Raw genomic sequence first — 13,972 nt, 5'->3', positions numbered from 1 at the left:
GATAAAACATGAAGCTTTTCATTAGGCAAACATGATTTGAGAGTACTTAAGCTTTTGACATGCTAGATTATACTTTAATGTGCTGTTCTCCATTAGTAGGTTTATTAATTTTCTTTACCCATATGCACTCAATTTCATCTAAAACCCAACTGATGAATGCTTCATCATCAGCAAATTAGTAGGAAATATTAATATTAAAAAACCCTCGTCACATACATTTGTTCAGAAAAGGCTTAGTGAGTGGCTAGGGATGTATGTAGCCCTATAGCAGAGCATTTACCTCATGTGTAAAATCCATAGGTTGAATGTCCAACCTTGCAAAAGGTATACATTGAACTTCAGTTACAGATGTACAATTGATTGCCCTTCCCTAACCATATTTCTGTATTTTGTTGCTATGAGTTACAAGAGTCTTTATTTCCCAATTACTGAATATAACTCTCCTATGCCTTGGCGTTTTGTATAAGTGTGATTTCTCATTAATTTGCCCTACAGTTTCTTTTATTTTGAGTAATATTTTACATTGATTTTGATTTAGTTAATGAATTAATTGGAATTTTTGCTTCTCATAAATTCTGGGAAGAAGTGATTATTTACTCTTGACAGTGTGGTAGAAGCCATGAATGGTCTCTAGAGAACTGAGTTAACACTTAACATTTTATCTTTATTGTTTGTGCTTTGGGGCATTAAATGAAATTATGCATTGTTTTTCACTCTTCTAAATTTTACAGAGTTCTTGATCATGTTCTTCATAATACTGTGAATTAATGTTTGCTAAAATTTGTACAAACTGGTCTTTACAGTTCATATAAATTAATTTGTCATTTGGAAATGTTCTTTTAAAATACTACAAAATGGTCCATTGTAAGCATTATATTTGTGTTTATAGTTGCTGAACTATAACCAAAATGGCAGCGAATTTCATAGAACTGCTCCCAAAGGACTCTTCCTAGCCTTTCCCTTATTAGAAATATTTCACTCCAAAGTCTTAACATTTTGTCACTGATCAACCAAAGCATAATAAGTGAGTCAGGATTAAAAGTCAGCAGCTGGGGTTTGTGTAGCCAAGGGTATGTCTAGACCATAAATCCCTTGTTGTTAGAATAATCTGTGTTCAGGAAAAGTGAGAACTGAAATGGCTCTTCAAAGTACATGGGTTTTATTGCTGAAACTAGAGGTGTCCCCTGTCCCTCAGGTCCTTTTGTTTATGAGTCACTCGCTGACACTGCCCTTAGTCATACCTGGGGCTCTCTCTCGTGTGCTCCGTAGATCCCTGTTATCTCCTTAGAATGGAAAGGCGTTGGCAGTTATTCTGAGGATAAAATTAAGTTACATCTAGCACTCAGAAGTTTTACTGAAATATAAGTCTCCGTGTCTTTTAGAAAGTATCTGCTATGTGACAGGTAACTTTTCCAGGCCCCGGGCATACATACGTGAATAAAGCAATGATCTCTCTGCACTTTCTTCTCAGGAAAGGGAGATAGACAGTTCACCAGGTTAAACGTATGGTGACTGCATTAAACATGCAGTGTTAGTGTGCTAGGCTTCAGAGAAAGATGGATGGAAAAGGGAAATCAGTTGTGCTGGAGGTGCCTGGGTTAGATTGTGTAATGTCTGATGGAGCAGCTCAAGACATTTCTTAGAAATAGCAACAACGAAAACAGTAGCCCTTACAACAGGTAACATTCTTGTGCTAGATTGCTTATTCGTGCCTTCTTACAAATATCAACTCATTTTATTTTTTAAAACTCCTTTATCCTATGTTATAGGCAAGAACGCCACCCCTCCCCCCAAAAAAAGAGGTTAAGCAGCTTGCCCGAAGTCACTTAGCTGTGGTCTCATTCTGAGTAGATGCTTTTGGCTCACACAGTGTGCTGCTTTTTATAAAAGTTCAGTTCGTATAACTTACACTAGAGTTGAGATACTGAGAAAGAGACGCCTTTGTTCTCTTCTCTTAACAGATTTTCCCCCAGTGGAAAAACAAACTTATTTTGGGGAGTTAATGTGGTGGATAAATGGTTTTGTGTGTCAACTTTCTGTCAGTGACAAAATATTTGAGATAATCAGCATTGAAAGGAAGAAAGGTTCATTTTGATGGAGTTTTAAGGGTTTTTATCATGGTTACTTGGCTCGCTGGGTTTGGTTGGGCTGTAAGGAAGCAGTAGTTATTAGCAAGAGTGTGTGGCAGAGGAGTTCATTCACTTGGTACCTGGGGGTGAGGAGGTGAATGAAGGGCCTTTGGGGAGGCATTCAAGATCCAGGCTGTGGTGTTCTCAGCACTCTGTCCTTTAAAAACATGCCCTTCATATCCAGGCAGCTGTGTTCCTTCCTCATTGGCACACCAGCTTACCCCATGTTCTCTAAAAAAGTACTGTTTGAACCTGTTCTCAAGAATACTGCAAATGTGTTGACCAGTTGAACAGGTTTGAGCCTCATGAGATTTTTTCCGTCTTTTTTGACTAACCATCATAATTCCTGAGGGGATTGAAGTTCCAAGTTCAGGGTAAAGTGAAGCTGAGACTTGGAATGTCATGTATTTTTATGGTATCTTTTAGGTGTAGTAGAGCAAACATCTATCTTACAGTTCTCAGAACTCTAGAGTGTAGTTTTATATCAGAACAATCTGTTTGAACACCCTCACTCAGAAAATGACTGGAAACTATTTTTCTTTTGTGTCTTATTTTCCTATATTGACTCTATGGTTGGTACTGTAAACTCCATTTCTCGGTCCTGGAGCGTTCCCAGTGGCTTCAGGTGTCTTCTCTGCTTTAACCCTGCATTGTCTGTCTGAGCTTGACATCGAGTGTCAGAGGACTCTGCTGCTGTGGATTTCTGGAACCGCAGGCCTCTAGTTCCACTATCATATCTCTTAGGCAGTAATGCCACACTAAACACAGTGTAAAAATGAATTCCTAAAAATTAAAGACAGATGCTGGGTTAAATAGGCTTGGCTTCGTGCACCGCAAAGAAAAGAAGTCTTCAAGTAAAACTGAGCTTTTGAAGTGATGATCATCAAGATTAGGTAAAAGAGAAGCTAAAAAAAAACTAACGCAGGAGGCACAGAATGGGAGTAGAGAGAAACAAGTGAGGTCTATGATGGGAAGCAGGGTAAGATCAATAGCCCTTGTCGTTGGTTGCCGGGTTTCCACGTTTGAAGTGCCAGTTCCTATTTGCACTCCCTAGAAGCAAGTCTCTTGGACTGGTGTACTTTCACCTCGTCCCCATGTTGTGATATAGTTTAACGCTTGGGGAAAATTGACCTTTCCCTAGGGATAAATCCTGATCGACTTACAGGCTAGTACAAAAATGCTCTGATGTCCCGTGGTTCGTGCTTGGTTTTACAGATTAGCGTAGACAGTCAGCCCGTGTTTGCACGGTCATGGTGTGCTAGCATGTATGGTTTTAGGCTTGTGAGGTCTGTGATCCTGCATGACCTTGTCCTAGAAATGTATTGACATTGTAGTAGAAAGTTAGGTGTTATTTTGATGTCTGCCCTGGTCACTTGTTTTTGTTGATTATAGATTTTTTTTTTTTAAAAAAAAAGATCATTTTAACTAGTTCTCAACTCTGTAGCCTGTATATCATTTTAAAAGTCATATGTGAGCCTGAAGTAGCATGTCCTTGGTTTTTTTATTGCGCTTCTAAGTTTAGGTTTTAGGTAACAGTATATTGAACTTCTTTTCAGATATTCCCTTTCTGTCTCCCCAGCTTACCCCTGGAGTTCTCCTTCTTGTTAATAGACGTCGCTCTTCCCCTCCTGTGCTTCCCTAGGCTGTTACTTCTCTGTGATGAGGGCTTCTGGGCAATGCCATTGTTGGAACGACTTTGACTTCACAAGCCATCATCTGGGTGCTGGTGGTTCCCATGTCAGCAGTTCCTACCCAGGGATCCTCACAGCCCTAATCCCTAATCCTTTTCCCACGCCTTGTTTAATAAAACTCTCTAATTTTTTTTTTTCTGAAGTTGTTATCCATGTTGCTACCAAGTTAGAAACTTGAACGCCCAGCCATCACCTCCTTCTTAGTGCTGAGATTAAAGGCGTTTGTGCTTCCCAAGCAAAGGCATGAGATCTCAAGTGCTGGAATTAAAGGCGTGTGCCACCACTGCTGGCTCTGTTTCCCTCCTAGACTGAGTCAATGTCATGTAGTCCAGGGTGGCTTAGAACTCACAGAGATCCAAATGGATCTCTGCCTCCTGAGTGCTAGGATTAAAGGTGTGTGTGCCCCCACTGCCTGGCCTCTATATTTAATCCGGTGGCTTGTTCTGTTCTCTGATTGTCAGGCAAATTTTGTTAGGGTACACAATATATCACCACAATTAAGTCTTGAGAATTCTAACTCCTAATGCTCTCTTCACCAACAGTGTCTCCTTCCCTGCTCTCCTCACTTTACCCTGTGGGTGGAATTCACTGTCTTGTCTTATAAAAATTCAGCTAAGGTCATAATTGATGCCTCTTCTACACACTGTCATTTTTCTACTCTTAAAGCCAAATAGTGTCCCATTGCTTTTTGGGATGGCATTTAGAATTTTCGAGTAGACCTACAGCTCTCCTTGAGGTCTGCTCTGCCGGACCTTTCTAAGTTGGTCCCCCTTTCCCCTTTCTGATTCTTTGTGTTTGAAGCAACCAGTTCTGTTTGGATTTGTTTCCCCACATGGATTCCTGTAGTATGGTCTCCACTGCCATCTAATGCGTAACACACTGGGTGTGTCTGGGTGGTTGCTTATTAGTCACCCCTACCAAACTGTGAGTTCCTTAAGGTCAAGAACCAGGGAAAGACATCTGGCCTGACCCATCTCTTGTACGTTCAGTACCTTTCCACAGTGCCTAGCACATGGTAGCACATGGGAATGAATAGTTAAATCTGACTTTGGATAGGTGGATCTATAGTTTGAGGGTAGGTGAGGGATCACCTCCTCTTTCAAAAGTGAAACAATGAAGAAGGATGTACATGAACACATTTCCACATACTTTTCTAGTCTGCATCCTTCTCTCCCATGTAGGATAGTTACCCTAACTGCTACAGCCATCCCACCATCATATACATGTATATGTGCAATATATGTATCCATAGTCATGGTTTCTAGTTATATGTGGAATGTATTCTCCTTGATTTTCAGCTAAACCCACCTGCTTCAAACACGGTAGTAAACCCACTCCTCCTTTCATAAGTTAAGAGTCAGCGACTGAGATGCTGTATTTTCTTGATATAAGTGACTTGATATAATTAGATTTTATTCTCTCTCCATTCAAGTGTAAGATAGTACTGTTGATCAGTATTATTTGTTCATGAGATCAATTTTAGGCTATTTTTACTCCCCACCTTGGTGGATACAGACATGGAAAGTATATCATTTTGAAGCTGCCTTCTATGGGTTGTGGTTGTATTTTTTTCTTTGTGAAGCTAACTGTGCAATTAGAAGATCAGTCCTGTGCTTGACCTTGACATGGTTGCCACGGTGCTATAATCAGCCAGGCTCACAGGACTCAGCAGATTTTTCATTGTATTTATTGATAAGTTATTTCTAATAATTTGTTACTTCTATCATTAAAAACTGGGATCAAGGAGTCTTATCACCAACTCCACTCTTCGGACCATGGCAGCGTCTTCCTGATCTGTCAGACTCTGACAGGTTCCATCCCTTCTTGCTTCTTCACAGTTCTTACTCTAAGAATATCCATGATTTCCTGTGTCATTTCTGCTCTGTCTCATTTCCTTTGGTGGATACCTAACATCTGCCCCCCATCTTTGAAAACACAAAATACACATAATACCCACTGTAAGTCACCTTTACTGATGTATTTCTCTCCCAGTGTGTCTCACTTCTGGGGTGGGGTGGGGATGCTGGATACTTACTATTTCCACTTGTCTATTCAATTCATTCTCATCAGACTTTTTTCTACCCTTCGCTATTGGAAGGCTCTTATCAAGACTATCATCTTTTGTCAATGAAAGAAAATAGGCAGTTTTCTGCCTTTATCTTACTGAGCCTTCTCACGGCATCTCAGCATCATCTTTTAAATCTTTTTCTTCCGGAAACTTCCGTAGTCCTGCTCGGAAATGCTTCATTCTGTCCTAGGTTGTATCTTGGTGCATCCTTCCCCCAGCTCCCCTTGTAAACTTCCTTTTCTCCTTCCTGCTTATTCTGGCCTTCACAAAGCTCTCATGGAGCCAGTGTCTCCAGAAGCCTTGTGTGTGGCTAACCCTCTGGTTCGCACTTTGCACAGATATTCTGAATGTGACCAGCAGCCTGTTTACCAGATACAGCCACTTGCTTGCCCAAGTCTACAGAATAGAACTATTAAGTCCTCCTTCCCTGCCACCAGCCCTGTAGTCCCCCAAGCCTGCCCTATCTTGGTAAATAACCACCATCCACCCACTCACACGCACGCACATTAAGCTGTGATTTTCAGTTAAACCCACCTGCTTCAGACATTCCATTAAACCACCCCCACTCAAGTCCTTGTACAAAAAAAAAAAAAAATGTTAAAAGTTAGGTCTAGATGCCATTCTTCATTCATTCTTCTCTCTCCCTTTGATCCCACATCCAATCATTCCTCATCTTGTCTGATCTCCTTCCAGGGTACCTGGCAGATCCAGTTACTCCTCTCTCCCTCTGCAGCTAAAACCCAGAATCAAGCACTTTCGCTCTTTGTACACAGCCTCTTGCCTGGGCTTTTCCCTAAAGCACTCCCGACAGGGCAGTGTAAATGACCTCTCTAAATCACACATTAGTGGTCACTCCCCTGCTTGAAAACCTTCCAGTAGTTTCCATCGCAGTTCAAGTGACTAATAGTCTTCCGTCCTCTCCTCCATGGTCTTGGCTCCAGTGCTCTTCGTTTTCACCCATTCTTTCTTTCCTCCTTGATCACTGGACCTTAGCCACAGTGGTGTGCTCTCTGGCTCCTTCTTGGAACCTTGCTTTGATCTCCGCCTGGCCTTTGTGTCTGTGCTCCTGGAAATACTTTGTTCTGGTCCTCTCATGGTTGGCGCCTCGTTGGTCAGATTCCTTTAGATGGTAGTTGGTTAGAAAGGCCAATGTCCTCTGAGAGAATTCTGGTGGCCTTTTAAAAACCGTCTTCACCTGAGTTACAGGTGTCCTTACATTTCCTAATTTTACCTGTTTTGTCTCTCGCCCTTGTAATTTACACTTGCTGAGTATAGAGCTAGCTCCCAGCACGCAGAGCAGTATAGTGATGATCAGTAAATAGCCATCTTGGGGCAACTCGCAAAACTCTTCACTTCACGATATTAAGATTATTAAATCTATAATTAAAGATGATGTTCCAAATGGGCTTGAAACTTAGAGTATTCAAATTGGTAACCTGTCTTCCCTCTACTTAACTTCATAAACTTGACCCTGTAATTTATGATTTACAAACTTAATGCCCTCTCCTTGTCTTCAAAACAACCTTGTAAGTTACCCCCCTCCCCCACCAGCACACACACACACACACACACACACACCAGGCAAAGTGACACCAGATTTCTTAGGTTTTCCAATTCCCCAGCAACTTCATTGTTGAGTGTTGTAAGCATATGCTTAACCCCCATGATGGCTTTGGTTTTTTGAGGTGAGGGGGGCTGGTTCGAGACAGGGTTTCTCTATGTAACAGCTCTGGCTGTCTTGGAACTCTCTCTGTAGACCAGGCTGGCCTTGAACTCACAGAGCTTCACCTGCCTCTGCCTCCCGAGTGCTGGGATTAAAGGCGTGTTTGACCATAGCCCAACTGATGTTTAGAAGACTCGGAAAGCCTTAGAGCTGTCTCCTTTTCTTTTTGCTCTTTTTTTTTCCCCTCTCTCTTTAACTGTTCAACTTTTCAATATTAACATAAAACATTTTCTGTAACTAATCAAGATAGATTTGACTTATTGTTTTGTAATTACAGTGGTAATATTTAAACTGATCAAGTGTTAATTATGTGATCAGTGGTAATCTCCAGTCAGTATGAGTAAAAAAGTTAGATATTTATACTATTTCTTCGATAGCGGAGACCAGCACAGGGTAGACTAGGACTCGGCTTCTTTCCTCCTGGACGTTGAGGTAACTGAGGCAGGAGACTAAACAAACAACCCAGACTTCCCAGTGTACAGTGTCGTTGTCATCGTTACTGTAGTCTACCCTGTCTTTGTCTGGTGACTCCACCTCCAAGTTTAGAGTGCTGGAAGGTTCTGGTTGACTTGGCATCAAGGCCTTTTGAACTGTGCCGTGTGTCCATATTAACAGTTGCCGGTGAGGACATTCTCTGGAATCTTCTTCTGGTACATTCAACAAAGCCAGTGATGACTTTGGATCTGTTTGTCCGTTTCTTGTTCTAGTGATGTAGTCTGGTGTCTCTTCAGCTCTCCGCTTGCCTCAGCTTCGAGGCGAACCGAAACACTGACGACAAGAGAGAGCCTTGTAGTAGTGATGCCGTCCTTCCTGTTTTCTTTGTTGCCTTTTACAAATGGGCTCCTACCAGGTTAAAAAAAAGGGGGGGGGGTTGAAATAAGGTCAGATTTGACAAATTAAAAGGTACTATTCTGGTTCCCTTGACACCTTCCACATTCTTAAATAAACTGAGGAAAATGAGATCTGTGGAGGCTGTCTGGTTTCCCTTGGTGAGCAGCATGCATGTAGGTGCACTTTTTCATTAGAGAATTCCTTAGGTATCTGGGTTTGGATGGATGAGTTTGAATTGGGGAGGGGGATGTGCTTGACAAGGTCAAGGGAAAGGCAAAGCGGTGTTTGTCCAACCCTCTTAATCTCCTCCTCCCATCTCTCAAATCCCACACCTGAACAATGAACATTCCGTCCTGCAGTGCACCTTTTCCCAACAGCACTTGGAGAGCTGCAGCTCCCCTTGAGAGGCCACTGTGAGCCTCCTGCTTTCAGACAACGAAAATCGTACTAATCTACCTAAAACTGACATTCAGTAGAGGTGCTTTTAGAGATTGTGTGAAAATGAACTCCTTGTTTCTTCTGTAAATAAGGATTAGAAAAAAAAGTGTTTTGTTGATTCACTAGTCAGTGTTCAGTACCTAAAGCAAATCTGCCGTGTGTGTGTGTGTGTGTGTGTGTGTGTGTGTGAGTGTGTGTGTGTATGTATATGTATGTGTGTATGTATATGTATGTGTGTGTGTGTGTGTGTGTGTGTGTGTGTGTATTTTACAGAAACGTCCCCATTTTAGAAGGAAAGCAGTCCTAAAACCAGGGAAGCATTTAATTTTAACATAAAAAAAACTATCAGATTGTTGTAATAGGTTCTGGTGTCTTGGTGTCTATAAGAAGTATGGTCAAAATAAATAAGAAAGTGAAAGTAGAGTTTTGAAGCTATTTAAAAAAGGGGGGTTTTTCCTTTTCTTTCCTTTTCTTGGTTTTTTTGGTTGGTTGGTTGGTTGGTTGGTTGGTTGGTTGGTTTTGTTTTATTGAAGTGCTCGGCATCAAACCCAGGGTCTTCCGTATGCTCCATGAGCTCTGCCACTGAACCTTGTCCCAGTCCATGGGCCACTCTTGTTAGTTAGCTACTTAAGATGTGTGCTTCGAGTAAAGCTCCGTATGTTCCTCCCTGACTTAAGCTCTGTGTGTAGACTAAAGAACAAGAAGAAACATTTCCTGTCTGGTGTGATCCTGTGAGTCAAGTCTAGAGGGTCACACATGAATGTGCTTTGAATGAAGTGGTCAGACTTCACCCAAATGTGTTTCTTTCCGTCAGGTTTAAGTGGAAATCCTGCAGATTTGGAAAGAAGAGAAGCAGTGTTTGGAAAGAACTTTATACCTCCTAAGAAGCCAAAAACCTTTCTTCAGTTAGTATGGGAAGCATTACAAGATGTCACTTTAATTATACTAGAAATCGCAGCCATAGTCTCACTGGGCCTTTCTTTTTATCAACCTCCAGAAGGGGATACTGCACGTAAGTAAACGGGGGAGGGGTGTTTGAGTGATTCTAGTTCACCATATTTGCTTAATTTGTGATGATGATAATAATAATAATAATAATAATAATAATAATAATGCCAGAGAACATTTATTGACTGCTGTGTGCTAGGCTCTGTTCTAAGCACTTCAAATGATTTTCACAGTAACTGATGAGTTCCAGTGTTGCCTGAATCATATAGGAAGCCCTTCCTATATGATGTTTTTCCATGTTCTTCCATGCATGTATACTGTGTTTACATCGTTATACATCTGGGCACGACACTTGTATGATAACACCCTGCTATTGAGGGTAAAAGTTTTTAAATTTTGATTTTGTGTTGTATGGAAATGCTTACACACAGGTTTAGTACAGTGCTTGAGACCAAGGTGTTGTTTATCCCTTATACCGCAATGCATGAGACCAAGGTGTTCTATTTCATGTCTTTGGACTGGGGTGTATTTGCAAAATATATACAAAATAAAAGTCTTAAAGAAAGGACCTGTCTAAATGCCACATGTATTTATGATTCAGATATACATACCTGAAGGTATTTTATACAATATGTTAAAGAATTACCTGCACAATTTCCTAGCTGGAGTTTTCCACTGGCATTGTGTCTGTGCTCAAAAGATTTCAGATATTTGAGTGTTTGGGATTTTTTGGAGATTGAGTCTGTGGGGAACACTGTGACCCATGAGGAGGTGAAGCATAAAAGAGGCAGATTGGCTTTAGTGTCTATCCAATGGTTTTGTTGTGTTCTTTCTATGCTTCTCATTTATTCCTCCAATTTCTTCTTATATCAAAGGACTTTTTTGTGAAAGCTTCATTCTTATGTCTTCTACACTGTGAAGAGTTTAATAATAATAATAATGATAATAATAAAAAGCCAGCTCTAGAGTTTGGCTAGCTAGGTAAAACACAAAGAAATGCACAAACATGTGCCTAGGACTTGTGTGAACATTTGTTTCTCACTGATTTCTTTAAGGAAGTCGGTCACAGACTATACCCATTTATCTTAAATAGTGTAGAGCAGAGCTTCTGAGCAACGGTACTGCTAAAATTTGATCAAAAATAGTCCTCATTGTTCACTGGACCATTCTTCCAGTTAAGGCATCACAAATGCATCCAGGTTTTGTAACCTGTCTCACAGGGACATAAAATTGTCCCTGAATCAAAATCACTGGTACAGGTAAGATATTTTGGTAATATATTTGTCAGTAATTAGGCAAAGACAAAACAAATTTTTATTTAAGCAGATAGTGTGTGGTTTGTTTTGTTTGTGGAAAAAATAGAGGAAGACAAGGTAATCAGAAAGAAATAATAATTTACTGGAAAGTACCACTTTCTACATAGTACTCAGAATCTCTTCCAGATTCTAAGAAGTCCATATATACCCATGTGTAGTCATCTATTTGAGTGTGTGCATGCTTTTTGCAAGTCTTAAAATGTACAACTGAATTTTTCAGTTTTGCATTACCCAGCTCTCATTATAAAATATTGAAAATCGATATTCTAGATTTTAGTTAACAAATTAATACAAAAAAATTTTTACTAACAGTTTTTCCCAAGACTGCAAGGAAAATATTTTTTTGTATGTGTGAGGTTTATTATGAGCAAAGTCTAGGGCAAGTCTTCCCGGCATCCAACCTACTTTATTTATAGGATGTAGAGAAGAGAAATTTCCTCAGATTTGTTAGCGATTCTGCTAATTGAATACCTCTGAGACTATAATTTAGTTATTTTAAAGCCTGCTAAGATTTAGGATCTGGTAGAATTTGTTGATGAAACCTAGGTTTTTGTCCCTTGATAGAAAGTTATTTGGTGGTTGCACTTTATTCTATTTTTTAAGAGTTGTGTATGTACTACCTGGGTGCTTACATCCAATACTTTTTCACATCTAAATGAAGTATCTTTAAGAAAGTCCATTATTTGTGAATCCTCTTAAAAAATCTGTGTTAACGACATATCTTACTAATACTGTTTGGAAATGAAATACAGCCTGTGTCACCTGTATAATTCGTGAGTCACTAGTACCTGCATGTCAATGATTCTCCAACTTTTTGGTCTCAGGGGCCCTCTATACTTGGTCTTGAGGACTCCAAAGAGCTTTTGATTATGTGAGTTAGGGTATAGATATTCCTTTCCCATATGCTAAACTAAAGTGGAAACATTTAAAAGTGTGAATCAACTTGATTGTAGTCATTATTATTTCTCAGGGTCTATATGAATCAAATGGTTACATTAGGGTGAAGGAGATGGCCCCGTTGGTAAAGTACTTGCTGCCCGAACATAAGGGCTTGTGTGTGGATCCTCCGCATCCATATAAGAGTAAGGCACACTGTTAGAAGACAAGACAGGCTGCTTCCTGGAGATCGTGGGTCAGCCAAGCAGAATCAGTGAGCTCCAAGTTCAGTGAAAGATATTGTCTAAGAAAGTTAGGAGGTGCATGATTGAGGAGGACAGCTGGCCTGCACATAACATGCCCATAAGCAGATATGCATACACACATAAAAATATTCCATTTGCCTTAAATATAGCCATGTTTTTTTTATTCGTAGTAAAGCTAAATATTAATGAAACTTAGGATATAAGCCTACTGCAAAGTGGTATTGGTAGCATTCTTAGGGAAAGTCATTATCACCCCCCATCTCTACATAAATAATTTTGAATGAAATAATGAAAAGACAGTGGAACTTTGTAAACACAGTCTTGCCATGTAGCTTAGACTGACCTTTCAAGAAGACCTTGTCTTCTTCCCTCTTTCCCCTCCCAGTGCTGGGATTGCAGACACATACGGCCACACTCACCTGCCTTTTCTCGTTTTAGTGTGTCTTTTATTTCTGACTTAAAGAGAGCCGAGATCCCATGTCTGTGTCTGTATTCAGGGTGTCACAGCCCCATGGAATGTGATCCTTGATCAAATAATTTTTAGAAGATTCTTAAATGAAGACTTTCTAAATGAAATAGTTGCCTTGAGGTAGATGAAGGTGGAGTGTAGACCTCATACCTCTCGTTTGAATATGTTTCCAGGGGAACTCTTTTGGTAAAATGTATTTACAGTAAGAATGAAAGCGTTACACTTTTTACACCTTTGATCTTGGATTTCCTTTCTTTGCCCTTATAGCTTCTAAAAAGTTGGCTGTGGTCACCAGCCGCAAACTGTCGTAGTTTCTAGGGATACTGTACTTCTCAGTTCAAAGATCACGTGGTCTTGAGTAATGTGGAGTGGAGCTGTATATGAGATGAAGTGTGCCATTGTTTCATGTTTCCTTTGCTATCCTCAGTAATTTAGTGATAAATAGGTGTTTCACTCAAAACCAATAATTACATAATTGCTTCACAATTCCTTCCTCGTAACTTCTATTGTATTGTCTTTAATCTTTTATGGTTACCCTTTTAGGAAAAATTTTAACCCATACCTCTGAGTGGTAAATTTAATTATATGTATTTGCAACTGTATCTTTATAATATATAATTTCAAAAGTAGAAATTGGAAGAAGAAATGAATAAAAATTAATTTTTTTTTTTTCTGGAGCTGAGGAGCGATCCCAGGACCTTGCACTTGCTAGGCAAGCGTTCTACCACTGAGCTAAATCCTCAACCCCCAAAATTAAATTTTTATTGTGTTTCTTGTACAATAGTAGCTGTAAGACTTCATGAACTTAATTTTGGCCCGTATTTATTTATTTCCATGATTTTACTAGGGGTTCTATAGTGGAAAAACATACCAAGTCCATATTGGTTCCCCGTCCTTTCTGTCAACTACACAGAAGCTTTGTTGAAATAATACTACTATCTCCTGTTCTTTTATGCTTTTAATAAATGAAATGAAAACTCACGCAGGTGCTTCGTTTGGATGATTTTCTAGCTCATTTCCAGGTTTCTGGAAGTATTCAACATGGTATTTTGACCTTTGCCTCAGGGTTTCTATTGCCATGAAGAGACACCGTGACCACAGCAACTCTTATAAAGGAAAACATTTAAATGGGGTGGCTCACTTACGGTTCATAGCTTCAGTCCATTATCATCATGGTGGGACATGATGGCGTGCAGGCAGACTTGGTGCTGGAGAAA

The 13,972-nt window shown here is 40.0% G+C and overlaps 1 protein-coding gene across 1 annotated transcript in view; it reads left to right on the top strand.

The window, feature by feature from the left end:
- The window catches only part of Atp2b1 (ATPase plasma membrane Ca2+ transporting 1), a 116,181-nt gene that overhangs the window by 55,395 nt on the left and 46,814 nt on the right, over positions 1-13,972 (top strand). Inside the window, exon 3 of the mRNA XM_059245667.1 lies at positions 9,695-9,892. Coding sequence (XP_059101650.1) covers positions 9,695-9,892 — 198 coding nt within the window. The remainder of the gene's footprint in view (positions 1-9,694; positions 9,893-13,972) is intronic.

Source organism: Peromyscus eremicus, chromosome 18, assembly GCF_949786415.1.
Source record: "Peromyscus eremicus chromosome 18, PerEre_H2_v1, whole genome shotgun sequence".
Classification (NCBI taxonomy): Eukaryota; Metazoa; Chordata; class Mammalia; order Rodentia; family Cricetidae; genus Peromyscus; species Peromyscus eremicus.
The sequence above is the reverse complement of the archived record's forward strand: the minus strand, read 5'-3'. Positions and strand labels throughout refer to the sequence as shown.